This window comes from Asterias rubens, chromosome 2 (genome assembly GCF_902459465.1).
Source record: "Asterias rubens chromosome 2, eAstRub1.3, whole genome shotgun sequence".
NCBI classification, from domain to species: domain Eukaryota; kingdom Metazoa; phylum Echinodermata; class Asteroidea; order Forcipulatida; family Asteriidae; genus Asterias; species Asterias rubens.
This window is the reverse complement of record NC_047063.1, coordinates 10,397,430-10,419,808: the sequence shown is the minus strand read 5'-3', so window position 1 is coordinate 10,419,808 and position 22,379 is coordinate 10,397,430. Positions and strand designations below refer to the sequence as shown.

The window sequence follows — 22,379 nt, the reverse complement described above, 5'->3', positions numbered from 1 at the left end:
TAAAGCTTTTAAGCAGAAAATACTGCCTAGCAAATTTCTTTGCTAAGCAAAAAATGTAATTTCGGCTGGTAACCTGTTTCTGTTAATCATTACTTTTATTTGCTTATAGTAAGTTTTTGTGCTTACTGGCTTTATGAAATTTGCCCCGGGTCGCTCCAATTTCATAAAGCTGTTTAGCAATTTTTTTTGCTAAGCAAAAAATGAGTGGGGCACCAGTTGCATCAATGCAAACTAAATGTAATTTTAGCTGATAATTTTTCTGTGCTAATCAAGTTTCTGTGCTTACAGACTTTATGAAATTGGGCCATGTAAAGGGCTAGCGCCGCCCGCAATAAAATCACCGTACGACTGCTGCTCCACCCTTAGTTCATACTTTTGACCAATCACAGCCTTCACTCATAATATCACACCTTCTTCGGTGACTTCATCCTGCTCTGATTGGCCAATGCAAGTCATTATAAAACTCGTGTGTTGTTTGTGTGTGGGTGTACTGTGTGTACATAGGACGTCATGTACTATACATAATTATATTCATGTTGTACGAACGATACAACTGCGATACGATGGGCGCGCGGCCGGCCGGCTACCTACATGACGTATACGGATGTACGGTGTAAAAACGGTAAAAACGTGCGATCAACGACTGATTAAACCATATAAACGCACCAGTCACCACCTTTTCGATACCACCTGCTGGTGGTTGGGAGTTGGAGAGAAAAGTATCATCGGTAGACATTTTTACTTATGCAAATAAAACAAAGTGTAACATTTGAACAAACTAGTGCTATTTTTTTGTTTTAGAGTCGAGTGTCGTACCCTCCGAAGCCTGCTTTTGCAGCGATCGTTACGTCGTAAGTGCATTGCATTGTTTGGCTGGTTTAGAAAATGGAGACCTGTCCAAATCCGGAGGGAAAGTCAAAGAATGTCGATGTTTCCTCCGGAGAAAAACCAAGAGAACATTGGACCGGGCGACTTGATTTCATTCTTTCTTGCGTTGGGTTCGCCGTGGGGCTGGGTAACATTTGGAGGTTCCCGTATCTTTGTTACAAAAATGGTGGTGGTAAGTAAACTTGCCTCTCTTTCTCTCTTTGACTTAAATAAAAAAGTCTTTGTGTTTGTCGGTAAAAATCAGATGATTGCCAACAGTCAGTGTACGCTAGAATAACATTTTGTTTAATGCTATATTAAATAATAGTAGTACTCACTTAACCAAAAAGTCAGTAATACCAATATTTTAATATTTTTATATTTTAAAAAGGCTTCCCCGTCTGCCCGTGAGTAGGGAAGCCTTACAGTTTGTAAGTAAATTGACTGACAAGAGGAGCGTTTTCTAAACAACAATAATTATTTACTTTCTCTACGAAATTACTTCAGCAACTTACTCATTTACTGACCGCTGACGCTCAAGGCTAGTCAAATACACAAGCGCACTATTATCTACCTGACAACAGACCAGTAGTACAGACTACAACAACATGAAATTCAATGGCCTCTCTGATTGTTTAACCATTGGACCCTTTCGGTTAAAAAAAAAAATAATAACAAGTTCACAGATTTACAAATAACTTTCAGGGTTTACAGAAGGCAATGGTGAAAGACTTCTCTTGAAATATTATTCCATGAAGTGCTTTACTTTTTGAGAAAACAGCAAAACAATATAAATTCTCGTTAACAAGAATTACGGCTTTATTTTAAACACATGTCATGACACGGCGAAACGCGCGGAAACAAGGGTGGGTTTTTCCGTTGTTTTCTCCCGACTCCGATGACCGATTGAGCCTAAATTTTCACAGGTTTGTTATTTGGTACAGAAGTTGTGGTACACAAAGTGTGGGCCTTGAACAACACTGTTTACTGAAAGGGTCCAATGGCTTTAAATAAACATTGGTTGAAAAGCAATAAGCTTGCAATAAAAAAAAACTTAAATATATTGGATTGGAGATTGGAAAAAGATTAGTAGGGAGTGTGTGTTACACAAATACAAGCTATTTATATGAAGTAAAGTTTATGCTCTCTGCCACTCTAGCAACTGAGTCTGAGTGCAGTGAAGTCCATTGATCTGCAGTTTGGCATTTTAATTGAACCATTTGTACCCTCCACTTTCCTGTTTTCAAGGTATTAAAATTGTGGCTTTTCTTTGAATTAGAAAAAAAAATAATGATGCCATTAATAATATATCAACTGTACCCTAGTTACCTTCATTTTTTTAATTAAAAGTAAGCAAACATACATTCAAACTTGATGGACATTAAAATTTTTACACCACACACCGATCTTCGATGACTTCAACTGGTCCCCATTTTATTTGAGTTTTTCCTGTTTTCGAGGCAAACGAGAATGTATGGTTTTCCGGTGAATCCATATATTTTTTATGGTGAAGAAACATCTGCAGTGACTGCAAGTGTTCTGTGAGACTTTGTGTATGACTCTATAGCCAGCAGTTGCCTTCATTTTATTCAAAATATTTGTTACGATATTTTAAAAATTACCATGGTAACTTGCCAAAAAATAAAAAATAAAAATTTTAATAATTATCGGCTGCCAGGTCTGATTTTTACTTATTTTTTTCTTTCTTTTTCTTTCTTAACATTTATTATAAAGCGTATGAATAAACAGTGATAATTGAATCACCAAGCCGATGTTTAAAGTTTAATATTAACGAGACGTGTGTTGTTTGTAAATTACAAACAAAGGGTGTTCGGTGTGTTTTTATAATTTGGTTGTAACCCTTTCCCGATCTGTTTGAAGCACTGTATACTCAGTACTTTTGCGAGTTTTGTAAAAAACAAATATTGCACATTGCTTTGTGCTCAAGATTTGTAATAAGTTATCAAAATTGCAAAAATTGTCAAAACAACACAATGACATCATCATGACGTCATTTCGAGTTCAGGAAGTTAATGTCCTTGACTAACAATGCACCAAGTTTCACCTCAGTCGAACTATTTGGTTTGGCAGACACACAGCTTTGAAAAGGGCACCTTTAAAGCAATACCTCAAGAAACATGATGACGTCATGAAGCTTATACTCCACAGATATGTTGCTAATATGAAGGAGATTATGTTTAAACATTTTGAAACAATTGTTATAAACTCTGACACTAACATCTAGTAAAAGTGTGTTTTTAGATGTTTTAAATCTGCGGCTAGAGAGCGCACTAATTTGAAATTGAAATAGTGTTTGATGTAACTTTTTGGTGGGCATTTTTTTTTTATATGGCCCCAACATTGTGACATATTGTACCTTGTCGAATTGCCTAAAATACCTAACATTTTGCATTTACAAGTGCAACTAACCAGTGGAGCCTTACATGTTTCTAAGTTTGGGTCAAGGGAGAGGAGACTCTTTGCTTGGCAAGTCAAACCACAAACATTTAATCTAGGGACAGTTTACATCGCACACAGAGAGGTAAAAGATTTGCCACGATTTCAGGGACATTTTGTAAACAGGACGTCCTATGATACATTCTGCAAAAACAGGGGGGAGGGTTCTGGGGGTGCTTCAATTACCCCCACCACCTCCCCGGTTATGTCTGGACCTGAAAAAGTATCTAGTACTCTTCTCTGAGCCTTTTACCTATTTAAAATTCTCTCTCCATTCCAATACACAGGAGCCTTTCTGATCCCATACTTCATATGTGCCATCGCCGGAGGAGTGCCATTGTTCCTACTTGAGGTCGCATTGGGCCAATTCATGGCTCTGGGTGGTATCAAGGCCTGGAATATTTGTCCAATCTTTAAAGGTTTGAACAGTTTCCAAAGATTCAATGCTATAATAATATTAATGGGGTCACATTTTGAGGAAAATAAACAAGATCGATGGGCTTGTAGTACAGCCTGTTGAAGTAGCTCAAAATATTTACTGGACCAGAAGTTTGTATACAGATTTCCCCTAAAATAAGTAAATTGTCCACTGTCCATTGAGATCTTGGAGAAATTGATCTGGGAGAAATTGATACGGGAGAATGAACACGGTCGAAGGGAAATTCAACTTACTGCCTGCCCCATAAACAACATGAACAGATTGCTGAAGCTTGCACATATGCCAGCTGAAGCTTGAACAAAACTGTACATTAGTTCTTCAATTGTTGGAAATTCTACTGGAGAAAATAGAAATAGCTTGCAAAGTGCTATGGTATCGTACAAAATGAGATCCTTTAGACATACACTGCAGAAACTGTGGTGTTAAATTTTCAACAGGTTTAAAAAAAATTCTTTTGGGATTATATTCAATGTCATATTGACATTAACAATATTGATACCTGTGCAAAAAAACAAAAATGGTTATGAAAGTTGGTGTAGTCTGTCAACAAAAAACACAACAGCACCATACTGATGTGAACTTGTTGAATCATACTCATATCAAAACATCTCATTGTAGGACTAGGTCTTTGAAAATACTTCCCAAATGCTAAACATGATGAAGAGGATTTAATGCATTCCTTAACCGGGAACATAACTTCCATCCAAAAACTGAGCAATGTGGTTTTGCAATGTTGTTCTCACAAGAACCAGTGTAATCAATACAAAATAAAGGCATAAATGGTAATCAAATCTGGCCTCTATACTGTTCCCCTTTATCTATACTGTTTCCCTGGCCTAATTCCACACAGCTGCTTATCTAAGCAAAGTATACTCAACAGATTTATGCTAAGCAAACAGAAGAATAACAGAGTCAGCAGTCACAGATTGTGCATGTGAGGATGGGATTTACACTGACAATTCTTTTCTGCTAAGCAGAAAGGTTTGCTGCAGCTACTTTTTGTGCCAAGCAGAAAGGTTTGTTCTCGGCTACTTTTTGTGCTAAGCAGAAATGTTTGTTCTCGGCTACTTTTGTGCTTTTAAAGCAGCTCCATGAAATTGGGCCTTGGTCTGTCTTATGGCCTTGGTGCCCGTGAAAAGCTCGCCAATGATTTCAATATTTCAAATGGAAGTGCCCTTTGCAATGATGGACTCAAACCTGAAATTCCTGGCCTGGTTATTCATTCGGTGTATTAATATGTTGTGAATTTGTAGGCATTGGCTTCGCAACCACTGTCATCACCTTCTGGTTGAATCACTACTACATCATCATCATGGCCTGGGTTCTCTTCTACCTGTTTTCATCGTTTACTACTGAGCTACCATGGTCAACCTGTGATAACTCTTGGAACACTGAAAACTGCTCAGTAACATTCAATAATGTGAGTATGGTAATATTGGACACTTATACAACTCTGGTTTATAAAACCTCCTTACTGACCTTTGTATTATTATAAGTGTCCAATATTACCATACTCACATTATAATGCGAGTATGGTAATATTGGACACTTATACAACTCTGGTTTATAAAACCTCCTTACTGACCTTTGTATTATTATAAGTGTCCAATATTACCATACTCACATTATAATGTGAGTATGGTTATATTGGACACTTATACAACTCTGGTTTATAAAACCTCCTTACTGACCTTTGTATTATTAAAAGTGTCCAATATTACCATACTCACATTATGATGTGAGTATGGTAATATTGGACACTTATACAACTCTGGTTTATAAAACCTCCTTACTGACCTTTGTATTATTATAAGTGTCCAATATTACCATACTCACATTATCATGTGAGTATGGTAATATTGGACACTTATACAACTGTGGTTTATAAAACCTCCTTACTGACCTTTGTATTATTATAAGTGTCTAATATTACCATATTCACATTATAATGCGAGTATGGTTATATTGGACACTTATACAACTCTGGTTTATAAAACCTCCTTACTGACCTTTGTATTATTAAATATTTGTTATGACCCAATTCATCAACATCATACAGGCTTATCTGTAAACATCATTTCATGCTTATCTGTGGCCTCCGAAAATGGTGTTGTGGGTGTGGAACAGTGGGTGTGGTTTTTGTTTTTAAATGTTTCATTGTAAGCGCCATGGAACATTGCTTTTGACCGATTTGGCACAATGTAATTTTTTTTAACTATTTACTACATGTATTACATATACCCGACTCCATGGCGTGTTCATTTTGTGGTCTTACTTCTTTTCCTCGCCCCAAGGAATGTTTTTGCTGAAAGCTTATTTGTTAAAATACTGGAGTGCTGCATAAAGTGTTTACAAAACCTGTTGATATGGGTCAGGACCTGGACAGAGGGAACTTCAAACTGTAGTTTATAAAGTAATAAGTGCTTTAGAGACATATTAATTGAATTTCTCTTGGTTATTCCCCCCGCCCATTTTGCTATAAAGCAGTTGAGTTGCAGGAAATTATAATTTATTATGACCTGAATATGAAGCTAATTGCTATTTTGGTGTCTACAAAGCTATATTATAAATAAATGAACAAATCCTGGCCTTAATTGTATTTTGGCATGTTTTGGTCTAGTGATCAAGCAAAGTAGGATACTTTTAAGTATTGCCTCGTCCTTCAGACTTCAAAGAACCCAAAAACATGAACATTGCTGAGACCAAGAGGGTTTCCCCTGTGCGCCTGGTAGCAGTTGTTTAATGAATGACATAAACTACCTTTCTTTTTTCCTTTCTTTAAAGGCAGTGGACACTATTGGTAATTACTCAAAATAATTATTAGCATAAAACCTTACTTGGTAACGAGTAATGGGGAGAGATTGATAGTATAAAACACTCTGAAAAATGGCTCCCTCTAAAGTAACATAGTTTTCAAGAAAGAAGTAATTTTCGACGAATTTGATTTCGAGATCTCAAGTATAGAATTTGAAGTCTCGAAATCAAGCATCTGAAAGCACACAACTTCGTGTGACAAGGGTGTTTTTTGTTTCTCTATTTTCTCGCAACTTCAACGACCGATTGAGCTCAAATTTTCACAGGTCTGTTATTTAATGTGTATGTTGAGATACAACAAGAAATAAGACTGGTCTTTGACAACTGCCAATAGTGTCCAGCGTCTTTAAGTAAACAACAATAACACAAAAAGAACTAGTAGAATGCAAAGCCTAAATTCTTACATCATCTCTTATTGTGTCTGTTTCAGACGAACCTTACTTGCTTCAACAATAGCAGTTCAGTCATCAATTCATCGTACAACGAGATCACCAATACCACCTGCTACAATGACACTCAGGTATCTGCTGTGGAAGAGTTCTTTGAGTAAGTTCAGAATGCTCTGTAAAGCACATGTTCCTTTCACAATCTGGTTTTGCTGGAGAAATAGTTAATAGCCAAACAAAAGGTTAAAGGAAATATTTCAATACCATTGATTAGGTTTGGCCTGGGCGACTAGTGAACTTACTACTTGACTAGTCGAGCCTCAAATAATCGTGACTTGGACACTAGTCAGGAATTCAATTCCCAAGATGCATTGCGGCACAATGTTTGCCACAGACACAACAGTAAAATTCACACTAAAAGGATCGAAGGATTGTGTCACCGATGTCTGATTGTGTTTCATAAGTAAATCATTTTGGCTTGACGAGCCTTGAACGACACAATTGGTTCACCAAACAGGTAGTTGCGACTATATTTGAAGTAGTTGTGACGGCACGATTAACGGACTAGCCGCCCAGGCTTTACTATTGATAAAGCATTGGAAAAATAACTTTTTAAAGATTGTACTCACAGATGAGCTGTAAGGCATTGTTATGAGTGTTAGTTGCTCTTTCAAGACGAAGCTATGCATCAAGAGGATGATTGTCACGTGACAACCCAAAAAGTAAACTTTAAACAAGTTCAACACTTGGAATCCCTACATTAGTATACTATGAGTATTATGAGTATAAGACAAATTTAAGAGAAAAATTACATCCCGTGATTGAAGTTGTATCTCAACACAATTTCCTTTTTGTTACTTGGTTGAACCTTCAGAGTGAAGGACCTTATACTCAGTTTAGCAATTGCATAGCACTGCTTCAGGCTCACCCTTGCAATGCTTAACAATTTCAGCACCCACTTTTTGTTTGCAGCAAATATGTATCTTGCTGCTTTTGTGGCCGTGGTACATCCCAAAGTCATTATTTAGTAATAGACCTTATGCACATGACGTCATTTCAGTAGGGCGCCCTCACCTAGAGGTCAAAAGGAGGTTGTTCATTGGCCAATCCTGTGCGCCGCGCATACAAATCTGTGCGTTTCGATTGTTTCGTCACCGTTTTTTTCCGCTAAGATGGCCGCTGGATGACGTCAATGCAAGGTCTATAGTCTAGAGTGATAATGCATTTCTGTGATAACATGTATATTAGAGAGAACTTTTGAGTACATAAAACTGATCATATCTCATGATGCCGCTTTCGGAGTACATACAATTTTTCAAAGAGTTAAGTTATTTTTCGGTGTGACACTTGCAAACATGTAGCACTTGCTTCAGGCACACCCGGCAATGCTTAAAGACACTGGACACATTTGGTAATTGTCAAAGACCAGTCTTCTCACTTGGTGTATCTCAACACTTACATGCACTTAATAACAAGCCTCTGAAAATTTGAACTCAATAGGTTGTCAAAGTTGCGAGATGAAGGAAAAAACACCCTTGTCACACAAAGTTGTGTGCTTTCAGATGCTTGATTTCGAGACCTCAAAATCTTATTCCGAGTTCTCAAAATCAAATTCAAATACTTTAGTGGAAAATTTCATCTTTTTTGAAAGCTCTGTTACTTCAGAGGGAGCTGTTTCTCACAATGTTTTAAACTATCAACAGCTCTCCGGTGCTTGTTACCAAATAAGTTTTTATGCTAACAATTATTTTGAGTAATTACCAATAGTGACCAGTGCCTTTAAGTTGTTTCCCTGGCAATATTGGTCAATAAGTTCTGACTTAGTAAACTACTTCCATTGGAGTTTCTCTCCCAAGTTTCTTGGGAATGGTTGGCAATTTCCAAAAGATTGTTTTCATGTTCTTCTAGTTTACACTGTTTTTCTTTAAGAATAGATAATTTGGTGTCAGTTGGTTCCTAAAATTACTCGTTCTCCAAAATAGGTTATTTATTGTATGTTTCATTCATTTCATCAGGCGGCGTGTGTTGGGAATCTCAAATGGTTTACATGAGGTGGGGACCATACGCTGGGAGTTGGCTCTCTGTCTTCTCTTAGCTTGGGTTCTTGTCTACTTCTGTATCTGGAAGGGTGTGAAATCTACTGGCAAGGTAAGCACAATTGCCAATCAAAAGAATTTGTAACTTGACAGAAGTTGTTTGCTTTGTATTTTCAAGAGAAATTTGAAACACAAATTTCAGAATGATTTATAATTTATCCTACCGACTCTTGTAACATTTGGGTTCAAATTTTGGGGGCATAAAAACTTATATATTCTTGACATAACCACATTGCTTGAAAGTAAAATATTTCTCAAAATGCTTTATTCTATCGAAAGCTGATGATGGCTTCTAACCAAAAGTTTTTATTGCAATTAATTTTAAGAGTGATTACCAAACGTATTCCTTCCCTTTAACTCATGCTATCAATAAATGGATTTGTCTTATTTACAATACAGGTAGTCTACTTCACAGCAACATTTCCCTATGTGGTGTTAACTATCCTGCTAGTTCGTGGAGTTACATTGGATGGAGCAGTCGATGGTATCATCTTTTACTTGGAGCCAAAATTGGAACGCCTCTTAGAAAGTCAGGTATTTCAATCAATCTTACGAGTTTAATGAAACAGTGGACTTGCATAATTCTTAATGTATCATATAGGCTCCAGAGAATCTATGTGAAGTATTTAATGTTTAGGAACATGCACAAGATATGCTGCTTAAAGGCAGTGGACAATATTGGAAAATACTCAAAATAATTATTATCATAAAACCTTTCTTGATTACGAGTAATGGGGTTTGTTATTTTATGCATATGTTGAGATACACCAATGAAGACTAGTCTTTGACAATTACCAATAGTGTCCACAGTGTCTTTAAAGGCAGTGGACACTATTGGTAAATACTCAAAATAATTATTAGTACAAAACCATTCTTGATTACAAGTAATGGTAAGTATAACCAAACACTGTAGCTCGAAAGCCTGTTAATCCAGTCACACACACTATGTAATATACTCTCTTTGGAAAAAATTAAAATAATTAAAATAGATATAAATAATCTGTATACACAAAGCACAACTTAAAATAACAAAACCAAAAACAAACGCCAGAAATTAAACAAGCAAAATAAATAAATAAATAAATAAATTGTGAATTAAATAATATAAATAAAAGGTATCAATAAATAAATTACTAAATAGTTAGACAGGTACATGTAAAAAGAAATAAAGCAACAAATAAATCAATGTATGGATGGAAAACAAAGAATAGGTCAATAAATAAGTAAATAGACAAATTGATAATTAAAAAAAACACAAGCAATGTTAATCAAACTATTTCCTTTTCCAACATAAATACTAATATTACATCAATAAAAGGATGATTAAATAGGAATAAAGCAATCAAAACAACCAAACAGAAAATAAACAAACAATTAACAAATATTAACAAAAACCAAAAATTAGACAAGCAAATAAATAGTTAAATGAATAAAAAAAAATATTGATATGTTATTTCTTTTTTACATGCACTCATCCATCTATCTATCCACCCATTCATTCATTCATCCACTCAATCATATTTTATGAAATATAACTAAATAGATGAACAAATAAACAAACAAACAAACAAACAAGTAGATGTAAAAAGAAATAAAGTCACAAATAATTCAAGGAATAGATGGATAGATGGATAAATAGATAAATAGGAAAATCAGTAAATGAATAAATAAACAAATAAATAAAATAACAACACTCGCAACGGAAATGTTAAAACAAACAATCTCCTTATCCAACATAAATACATCCAAAATGAATTAATAAATATAAATAAATAAATCAATCAAACAATCAATCGATTATTAAAAAAAGTAATAAATAAATAAACAAACAAAACAAAAATATATTTAAACAAGATGAGAGAAAAATAAATGTGTCTAAAAACAGAACAAAAACAATATTAGGTTTGTTGGGAGTGAAGGTCATAATAATAAGCAGATAGTTTGTTACAAAAAAAATTCAAAGTTTCCAGAATAAGTGAGTCTTTTAAATATGAAGGCAAGTTGCTCCATAACCGAGGAAATGAATGAATCGGAGTGTACTTAAGAGCTTGAGTTCTGGCATAGTGATGACGAAATGTGGTCAAGTCTAAATGGCGGGGGTTGATTTTAGTGTTACACTATATGGCATCACAGTCAATTAGTCAAACAAAGATTTAATGGTGAAAACAATGATGTGCTGCTGTCTCCTGTAAAGGAAGGCTCATCCAGTTGAGTGACTTCAAACGTTCCTCATAAGGCATGTCACCTCGCCGTTGCTTCATGCACATTCTGCTTGCCCTACGCTACGTTGTACCCCTTCTAACTTTGCTGATAATGTGGCAGTGTATGGGTACCAGGCTGGTTAACCATACTGTATTTCAAGATAGGCAGAACTAGCGCAGGTAAAGGCACCGAAGAGCATGTGAAGATGACCCCCCAGCAATCTGCCAAATGAAACCAAGAGTTTTGTTTGCTTTTGATACAATAGTATTGACATGATCGTTCCAGTTCAACTTGATGTTGACAGTTATCCCGAGGTATTTATAAGATGCCACAACACCAAGGGCACTACCTTGGAGTGTGTAATGAGGAAGATGCTCGTCGTTGGGAGTTTTGCAGCGAGACATATGCATCACTTTTGATTTCTCTTTGTTGATCCTTCTTTTTGCTAGGCTCCATTGATTGAGCATAGAAAGGTCAGACTGTAGAGATTGTTCATCAGCTGGAGTTTTGATTGACCGGTAAATGAGGGTGTCATCAGCAAAAAGAAGAGAGGTTGCAGATATGTTTTTTTAGATGTCACTTATGAAAAGGTTGAAGAGAAGCGGACCGACCGAGGACACTTCCCTGAGGAACTCCAGATGCTACTGAAGCCCAAGAAGAGACGCTTCCACGGTAGGTAACTCGCTGTTGTCGATTAGTGAGAAAGGACTTCAGCCAGTTCCACGTGGGGCCATGAATGTCAAAGTTACGAGCCAGCTTATTACGAAGAATGTGGTGAGGCATGAGGTCGAAAGCCTTGCTGAAGTCTAGTAAGATGATGTCAAGTCGAGGTGGATGTGGCTTGTCAAGAATACTTGCCCAGTCATGAGTTACATTGATGAGTTGGGTAACACATGATTTCTTAGCTGTGTAACCATGCTGCTTCTCATTAACCAGACATAAAGAGTTCACATGGTTATTAATGTTTTCCGCTATTGCTCTTTCCAATACCTTGCAAACTACCGATGTTAATGGAACGGGTCGATAGTTAGTAACGCAGTTGCGACTGCCGGCCTTGAATACTAGGGTGATTTGTGAAAGTTTCCAATCCTTACGAACGAAGCCTTTAATAAAAGATGAATTCATCACTCGCAGTAATGGTGTTACAAGTGGGGTCTTTGCAGCTCGAAGAATGCGCCATATTTTTGGTCACGTGAGGGCGCCCTCAAGAGTATTTTTATCACTTCCGTGGGTATTCTGCGATTTGTTGTGCACAGTTTAATAGGCGTTTTGTTGCACCGTAGTTTTAAGTTGCTTTAGAGGCGGGTTGTATTGGCTCCTTCAAATGTCTTATTGTCCGTGATGGATTAGATGTCTGTGTTGTTAATGTGTTCCGGTCTTTCATATCTGTTTTGGGTACGAATGAATATACCCCCGGAAGTGATGGAGAGCGGCCTCACGCGGTCAAAAATATGGCCCATTGATGATGAGATTGTGTCTGGACCAGGTGCCTTGTGTGAGATGACAATGAAGATAGGGCCTTAGTCAACCATTCAAGGGTAACTGTAAACTCAGGCAGCTCTGGAATTAACAGGGAACATGACGGAGGGGTCACTGTGCATGTTGCAGCTGGAGAATGGACAGAGGTGAAAAAAGCATTGAAGGCTTGGGCGATTTCATCCGGCTTATGAGTTTACCGGCAGACTGAAAAGCAGCGGAGCAGTTGGACTTTCTTTGATCCCGAACAAAGCACCAGAAGCTTCTCTTGTTGTCGGATGCAGCAAATAAGCGATTGACATAACTCCAATATGAAGATTTTGTCAAGTTCTTCACTTTGTTCCTTACTTGTTTGTAGTTCAGCCAGGCAGATGGAGAGTTTACTCTTTTTGCTTTGATAAACAGGGTGTGTTTTAATGAGATGATTTTGTTCAGTTCTGCTGTTATCTAAGGGGATGATTTGCGCTGACGTTTCAATCGTGGGATGCTGTCTCGTACGGCTGCATCTAGGATGTCATTAAGTCCTTTCCAAGAGGCATTGGATGGGGTCATCATCATCTAAGAAAGCAGACCATGGTGCAAGATGTAAAAGTTGCTGAAGATGTTCATCGTCAGCTTTCTTGTACTGAAGAAAAGAGCGAACAACATTTGGCTGTGGTGAACCTCGAGCTGCACTAAAAGTGAAACATACTGCGTGATGATCGCTACTTACTGGGTTAGCAAAGGACTTGATCAGTGAATTTCTCTAGACGATTGGTAGAGATAAGGTCGATTGTGGTTCCAACCAGGGAGGAATTGTTTGAAGGGCGAGTTACATCCTGAACCAACTGTTCGAGACCCATGGAGTCCGTTACTTCTGGTATAAAACATTGTGAGAAACAGCTCCCTCTGAAGTGACATAATTTTCGAGAAAGAAGTAATTTTCCACGAATTTGATTTCGAGACCTCGGGTTTAGAATTTGAGGTCTCGAAATAAGGCATCTGAAAGCACACAACTTCGTGTGACCATGGTGTGACAAGGGTGTTTTTTTCTTTGACGACCAATTGAGCTCACATTTTCACAGGTTTGTTATTTTATGCATATGGTGAGATACACCAACTGTGAAGACTAGTCTTTGACACTTACCAATAGTGTCCAGTGTCTTTAAAAGGGAAAGCATACATTTTATAATCACTCTTGAAGTTAATGGCAATAACAAATTTGGTCATTAGAAGCCAACAGCAGCTTTTGAGGTGGTCCTTCGGCTGCCACTTCCTAAGTTGTATTGTAAACTTGGGTGTGATCCCTGGCTACATGACAGCCAACGGTTATTATGGCTTCTGACTGGCACCCCGAACAAAGATATTGACTAAATAGCGAGACATAGCGTTAGATAGTCTAGTTTGTGAAGTAACAGGAAATTAATCTGAAAGTCATTGGTTCAAATCCCACTCTTGTCAATTTTTCTTTCTTCAATTCCAAATTATTTCAGAAGTTACCCAGTCATTTTCCCTTGTGGTTTATTTAAATCACGGTGTAAACAAAAAATAAATATTGTTTTTATTCACCAGGTATGGATTGATGCAGGTACTCAGATATTCTTCTCTTATGCCATTGGTTTAGGATGCCTGACTGCACTTGGAAGCTACAACAACTTTAAGAATAACTGCTACAAGTAAGTGCAGTACAACACAAATAAGTTCAGCTTTAAGCGACAGGTTTTCTTTGTCACTGATTAATAATATCGGATCTTATATAGTGCTATTTCAAAGAATGATCATGATAGCACTTCAAATACCATTACCCCTGGTCACTGGGCCATACATTTAATTTCATAAACAATTTTAGTTCCCTAGGGAGTGTACAGCCAATGCTGCTAAAGTATGTAGCCCACTAAGCTAAATCAATCACAAGAACCATCTCTGCCCTCAACAGGTACCCATTTACCCCTTGGTGATGAGAAGCAACTATAGTTACAGTATTTTGCTCAATGACACAATTAGTGTTCCGACCTAGATTCGAACCCACACCCTGTTGACTCAGCGATCATGATACACAATGTAACCTAACACAACCACAGAGTTATATAAAAACAACAAGAGTGCGCTTTGGCCTATATACGAGGCCCGGCATGTGGCCATTGTGTAAATTGACAAAACAGCATCACATAGCGTGTATTTATCAATACACATTATGTGCATTTCAAATTCAGCGCACATACAAAGTTCATCTTACAAAAGGGCGCGCATGTCTCCTTGCGTACCTATAGCGTTTGTGCATGCAGCATCACCAGTGCGCCCTCTTTTTCTTTTATTTAACTCTATGAACATAACACACTTGTACTTTGTCTTTGTTTTAAAAAAGGGATACGCTGATAGTTGTGACCATTAATAGTTTTACCAGTCTATACGGTGGGATCATTATCTTCTCAGTGTTGGGGTTTATGGCCAAGGAGCAGCAGATTGATATTGCAGATGTTGCTACCAAAGGTAAGTATTTAAAGGTAGGGTTATAGATTGGTTTTGGTCAACATCCTGATATGGGCAAAATCATTCAGAAAGATAAAAATAAAAGTCTTATCTGATATTCAGCTGAATATACACATTGTCTACTTTCTAGGAAAACAGGTGTAACAGGCTCAAAAATCAAGTTGGGAAACAGCATTATGATGTATTGTGTTTTATTTCCATTTTCCCCACATTGGAAACCGCGCGCAGCAAGCGCTCAGCGCTGTCTCCCCTGACGCAGCATTTGCAAACTAACATCACACCTCAGGATTAAAATCTTTTTTGGAGAACAATTATTCGAACCATACCGAAGTGAACTTTCATTTTGACATAATCGTATTTTTATGGTTACCTACTTGATATTTTGTTGATAATTTGTATCCCCCATGTTTTTAATTACAAAGGGGATGCTTTCATTTCACTTTTTAAAACGTCCACATGTCTAATAAGGTGTCTAAGGCAGTTCATGGCAAGTTGTCTTTATACATAGGCCCTACTTTCCTAAAACTTCATATTTTATATATATTTATTGACCAAACCAACAGCGGACGAGCCGCCAATTACAGGAAAGGATACCAAAAAAAAACAATTAGAAATATTCATATAGCCAAAAAACATGAATTATCTCAAACAAGATGACTGCATTGTGACTGTAAAAGATCTAATAAGTTTGTGTCCGCAATCTCTTATTACAGGTCCTGGACTTGTGTTTATAGCCTACCCTAGAGCTATATCCTTAATGCCTGCTGCTCCTCTCTGGTCTTGTATCTTCTTCTTCATGCTTCTACTAATGGGCCTCGATAGCCAGGTCAGTTCATGGAAAGGAATGACTAGTGTTGGACCTTTTTTCCCACAGTGTGGACTATCTTTATCAGGTTGTCGGTATAAAATATTTTCTCGTATGCTATAGTGAATGTCGAGGTCCATGTCCAGTGTCACAATTTGGTCACTTAGCTTGCCTGATGAACAATGCCACCACGGAGTTTGGGGCATACAATGACATCGTTCCTTGCTGTCTGATCAGCATACAATTATACTACACCATTTTCCCCTCCAATCTCATTATTTTTACATTGGGTTGAATGGCAGAAAAGCAACGCGACCTTACACCATGTTTGAGGTCTGCTGGATGTTCTTGAGATTTCAAGAGTTCTCTGAGAATGGTTTATGTTTTCTTGCATTTAATCCCAGAGTTCTGGGATCAACTCTGGGATCACTGTGTCGAGCAATGCAGAGGCTTGAATGCATTTACAGTTAACTTAAGTTCCGAGTAAAAAAGGGCTCCAATTACTAAACGTACACAATCCCTTAAATATTAACAAAACTATTCAATGTTTAATTAAAGTTCTCAGATAAAGTTAACAAAACTATTCAATGTTTACAGACCACACTTTGGCCATGCCTAGGTTCTTACTTACCGTTAAACTTTGTCAACCTATAGTGAAGAAAGCAACTAATCTAACAGTGCATATGTCCGACTTGTTTCTTCAATGTTGATTCCTATCAGTTTGTTGGTGTTGAGGGCTTCATTACTGCAGTGGTGGATTGTTTTCCAGTCTTACGTCGAGGCTATAACCGAGAGTTCTTCATCCTGGGTTCATGTGTTGTCTCGTATGGCTTCGGCCTCACCATGGTAACAAATGTAAGTTGGTTTTTAATCTCTGCTCTCTCTATACTACCACAACCAGACGTTCCATGCCAAAGCCAGGCAAAACTAAAAACTCAACTGGGTTTATTTGTTCATTAAATATATGAGAATAACAGGAGCTTTTTAATTAATCCTTTTAATGTAGAGTCATAGATTTGTTTTTGAAAACACAATGCTAATTTATCACGAAAGATACAATAAAAGTAACGTGTGAAAATTTCAGGAGATTACAGTGTCTACTTGGAAAACATAACTTGAAAAACTGTCACGGTATTTTCACATGAACGTTGAAGCCATCCACGTTTAGTGTGGGTGACAGCAGGTACAGTACTCACCTGCATCTTTAGCCACAGCTTTCGTGAACGTACACAAACCCCAAGAAATCTAAGGAAATCTAAGAAAATCTCAGATTCAAACATTTGGGGGAGACAAATTATCCAAACCATTCTACTTCAAAGGAAATCCTTTCTCAAAATAGTTTATGCAACCAGCAGATGTAGTGCATTTCACCAAGTAAGTTTTTTTTCCCATTATTTTTTGAGTAGTTATCAATCTATGACCCTGTCGTATTTTAGACAGTGGTCTAGTGTTTTTCTATTTAAAAAAAGTTCATGGGCAGACAACAATTTGGACATTCAAATGATTTTTTTCATTTGACAATTGGTATAGTACCAAACTATAAGCAAAGCATGGTTTGACAAGAGCATCTTCTCAATTTAGTTATGACTTGAATATAATTTTTACCTCACTTTTTTTTTAAATTGTTTTTTTTTAGGGAGGGATGTATGTGTTCCAGATTTATGATTACTTCTCAGCTAGTGGTATGGTATTGCTCTGCATGGCATTCTTTGAAACCCTCGTCATTGGATGGGTATACGGTAAGAATATTATCTTAAGACCTTCTTGTTCATTTCAGATACATTTATTTCATGTCAACATCAATCAATACAGTGTGATAACATTGTTCAGAAAACATATAATAACTTGTACTATGGAAAACTTAATCCAGTTGTTAATGAACAATATATAGAAAATAGTTTGACATTAACCTGTCGGAAAAAGAAGAAGCAAAAGCTTTTTTTCCCTCTTCCCTAAAGACAAGGACAATTTACACAATGAAGAACACTAACATACAAAAGGCACATGGACATTATGCATGAGTGAGACTGGGCAATAGATAAATGATTTCTAAAAAATGTTGTGTATTAAAATAAAAGAGATATAGAATTAATAAGTAGTGTACAAATCTTCTTAAGCTTTTTACGAATAGAAAACACACTGACTGACTGTTTAAGATCTGCATTAAGGCTATTCCAGTAAAGGACCCCTTTATGACAGAAACACACTCTTATTCACACAGTTCTACTGTGTTTCACAAAAAGATTCCCTTTGGCTAAACCACGGGTCTGATGAGTGTGGACTGCTGAAGCACTAGCTAAATAGAAGCCTTTAAGTTTATGTGGCAACAAATTACGAGTGTTTAAACATAAAATTTTCTACATTAAGAGAATGAATATCGCCAAGTTTTAAGATACTTTCTGACGGTATGCTTCTCTTATTCAAACTTAAGGGGATAAAAACCGAGTTTTTTTTCCATAACCACATTCCTTTATAAAAGCAACTGATTATCAAATTTTACGCCATTTGCGTGTTAGATTTGAATAATGTCTGGTACAATGATACGCTTTAGTTACAATGCACCGCTAACATTTGAATTCTTCAGACCAGTTGGTTTTGCATAGCTACGTAAGAGACATTAAACACCCATACATAATTCTGAATGGATGTGTACAGCACAGTGATACCAAGGTTAGCTCATCCTGGAGGTTGCTATACAAAAGCTTGTCCTCAATCACGTGGCGTAGCAACTGTCTCCATACGCCTCTTTTAATATTTATGCATGATGTCATAATTCTTACCCAAAATGAGGCTAAGGGCGCACGTCCCCTATCACTTGCAGTGGCTGCGCCCATCGCCTCATTTTTGGATTAGCATTGGGACGTACCTCATGCACAAATATTAAGAAAGGCGTATAGTCTGAAGAATTCAAATGTAAGCGGTACATTGTAACTACGAGTGTCATTGCACCAGACATTATTCAAATCTTATCATCATGGAAATGGCTTATTGCTGTATATTATCTAAAGCTACTGTACTTCCACCAGAGTAATTTTCATTTCTGATTACATTCCCTTTAATTTCTCAAGACAATTTGATTTGTGTTTCCTCATTAAGGTGGAGAGAGATTCTACCAGGACATTGAGAGGATGATTGGATTCCGGCCATTCTTTTGGTTCAAATGGTGCTGGATGTTCTTTACTCCTGCCATTTCTTTGGTATGTAATTAATCTGTTCCATTTATTTATCTAGTTAATTAATCCATAATCTTGTTGCACAAAATCATGCACCTTCTGCAAATTCTGTAAACAGTGGGAAATTCAGTTTGTCTCCAACCTCTATGCAATAGAGATAATTCTTGATTAGATATTAGTACAATTACTTTTCTGCTGCTTTATGCAGACAATTTCTCTTAACCCTTTCAATACCACATTGTTTATTGCAAGCGCCGAACCGGATACCGCATTGTTGACAAAGGTCACAATGCTGTGTACCGTATTTTTTCACACTAAAACAAATATAAGCAATTTGCAGTGTGTACTGTTTTCAATCTTGAATTTCTGTGGGAAGACATTATTTTTTGGAAAAACTTTGTGCATGCAATTTGTAGCATATGAAATAACCTTTCCTACGATGTCAGATTGCCAGATTTCTGGCTAAAACGAATTACTTCTATTTTTATTCAGGATTTCTGTTGCAAGAAAAGTTTGTAAAAACTACTCAGAAAATATAATCGTTTTTATTATAAGCTTCTATTTCCATTTGTACCAAAATCGGAACCTATTTTGCTGAAAAATTTGTTTTGAAAGTGTTCAGCTACCACGGTCACTTCGACCAGCACGAGTCGGTCGGGGCCCGCCCGCCATGCACGCCCAAGCCCACGGCGTTGAACGGGTGACGTGCTCGGTCCAGCTAGCTACCGTTGTTATATAGCCCGGTTTTGTCATCATCTGACTGCATGTCTGGCGACGAAATACCACGATTGGCTGCCAAATGTTCACTAGATTCTCTCACAGAACTTCCCAAGTCTTTTTATAGAGTCACTATAGGCAAACATATAAGCCAAAACCTTCGTGCATTGAGGAGACATGATGGTGATTTTTGTCCAAAAAAAACGGAAGCGTGAAATCTTCAAACGTACTTTTCTCGGAAAATCGTAATGGCGACCCCCTATACAATACATACCATTGCAATGCTTAAGCAACCTGTCTATATAAAACCTAACAACAGAGGGCGCCAAACAAAATAAATACAATCTCTCAAAGGCAAGGCTTTTTTCTGTCGAGTTTTCTCGACATTGGGACGGAGCGACTACACAACGCACGGTCGAGTTTTCTCGACAATGGTAAGGAAGCGCTTGCACTGCGCGGTCGAGTAAACTCGACAATGGTATTGAAAGGGTTAAACAACATCCTGCTTAGCAGAAAAGCAGTATACTAGTAAACAAATTTTACACAGTATTTTGGTTGGTAACCTTACTCTGGTAAGCATATTGTGTTGTGCTTAGCTTATTTTTATGCTTAAGCAGCTCTATGAAATTAGTCCATGTGGTTATTGAAATAATAATGTCATTCTAATTGTCTTGACAAACTAACTGTGGTAACTATACTAAGCCTGTCGAATAATTATCTGGGAACTGAAAATATTGGGTTCAGATTTCTTTTACTTTGTGCTATCTGATTGGGATACTTTCACGAGGAAAGTGTATGTCCTTTTTTGCTATTCAGTTACTCCTTTGTACTGAGATTCTGTTACAGGTTTAAACCAAAAAAGCTTCTATGACGTCCTTAATATATTTCTTTCTCAATGGTTTGTAGGCAATTTGGATATTCAGCGTGGTGACATGGGAGCCCTTGGAGTACAACGATTATACGTACCTCTTCTGGGGAGAAGCCATAGGCTGGTTCCTGGCACTCAGTTCCATGGTTTGCATACCTGGCTACTTTGTATACAGGTTGTTAACAGCGAGGGGAAGCTTAAAGGAGGTAGGTACTAGATTGTCTTAGCCACCTGTACAAGAATCTTTTGAAGCATAGAGCATGGGATAGTTTACAAATAATGAATGTCTATGAGTGCAATGGTGCAAATATTTCCATGCGTTGAAAGATTGAATGTTCTTTTCAACAAGAATATGTTTGAGCAGCCTCCTGGGCTTGAGCTTTAATTTAGGTATAAAATAAAATGTAATATTTTTTAAAGTTAGTACTAAGCAGTGAGATGTAACGACCTTTCTTTTCCATTTCCATAGCGATGGCAGTTCTTGACAACACCAGTCCTGACCAATCCCTATGTGGAAGAAGCGGTGAGAGTCGACTACTTAAGAGATACTAATACGAAATCGTCACTGGAAATGACGAAGTACATTAGTCTGTAGATGCAGAATGATAATAATAAATAACTTTGCTTTTATACAGCTTACATATCCCAGTTGCTAGATCAAGACCCTTAACAGACATACCCAAGACCATTCCTCAAGCTTACAACCCCAAAGCTGCCTAAATCAGTGCCAATGAACACAATGGTCTCAGCCCTCTCAGATTCCAACTTATACACCTGTGTTAAGAGAAGAAATTATGGTTAAGTGCCTTTGAAATTAACCCACACTCTGGAAACTCGACCATCCCCTTACAAAACTAATCTTTCAAATTCTATAAATAAAAACTATGGTAAATTTATACAATATTATATAGAAAAACTGTAGAACATCAATCTAAAATTTGTATACAGTTTTACTTTCTATAGAATTTCACTGCTTCACAATTTCTATAGAGATTTATAGAGCTCTATATCAGAAAGGCCATGCCAGAGTAAAGCAACTCTTCCTATGTTTATAGTGCAGAATAAGAAGAATGGTGGCTTCTTATATAGCGCTCAGGTCCTTCAAGCAGTGACACTTATGGCATTCAACATTATTACCCTGGTCACTGAGCCTTAAATCATTCCTCAAACCATCTCAGGGGAGTGTACAGCCTTTGTTGCCAAACATCTAGCGCACTAAGCTAATTAATCACAAGAACCATCTCTACCCTCACAGGTACCCATTTACCCCTGGGTGGAGAGAAGCTCATGGTTAAGTGTCTTGCTAAAGGACACAAGTGTCACGACCGGGATTCGAACCCACACTCTGCTGAACAGAAACACCAGAGCTTGAGTTCGGTGCTCTAAACGACACTGTACACGTTTGGTAATTGTCAAAGACCGGTGTTCTCAGTTGGTGTATCCCATCATAAGCATAAAATAACAAACCTGTGAAAATTTGGGCTCAATTGGTCATCAAAGCTGCGAGAACATGATGAAAGAAAAAACACCCTTGTTGGACGAATTTGTGTGCTTCAGTTTCAGATAGGAATAAAAGACTTATATATTTTAGTGAAAAATTACCCCTTTCT

The 22,379-nt window shown here is 37.2% G+C and overlaps 1 protein-coding gene across 1 annotated transcript; it reads left to right on the top strand.

Annotated features, from left to right (window-relative positions):
* Positions 1–570: 570 nt before the first annotated feature.
* On the top strand, positions 571–22,054 carry LOC117306986 (sodium- and chloride-dependent creatine transporter 1-like). Its single transcript, XM_033791598.1, has 14 exons — positions 571–1,060; positions 3,612–3,743; positions 5,017–5,183; positions 7,008–7,123; positions 8,979–9,111; positions 9,459–9,593; positions 14,289–14,392; positions 15,082–15,206; positions 15,920–16,032; positions 16,732–16,866; positions 17,648–17,750; positions 19,108–19,208; positions 20,808–20,975; positions 21,239–22,054. The coding sequence occupies exons 1-14, from the start codon at positions 886–888 to the stop codon at positions 21,362–21,364; spliced, it is 1,833 nt and encodes a 610-aa protein (XP_033647489.1). The 5' UTR covers positions 571–885; the 3' UTR covers positions 21,365–22,054.
* The last annotated feature ends 325 nt before the right edge of the window (positions 22,055–22,379 follow it).

Bases quoted from the DNA above. Each gene is read 5' to 3' on its own strand.
- LOC117306986 (XM_033791598.1), top strand. From the start codon at position 886: ATGGAGACCTGTCCAAATCCGGAGGGAAAGTCAAAGAATGTCGATGTT. The intron at 19,209-20,807 runs GTATGTAATTAA...AATGGTTTGTAG, and splicing joins TTACTCCTGCCATTTCTTTG to GCAATTTGGATATTCAGCGT. The intron at 20,976-21,238 runs GTAGGTACTAGA...CCATTTCCATAG, and splicing joins CGAGGGGAAGCTTAAAGGAG to CGATGGCAGTTCTTGACAAC.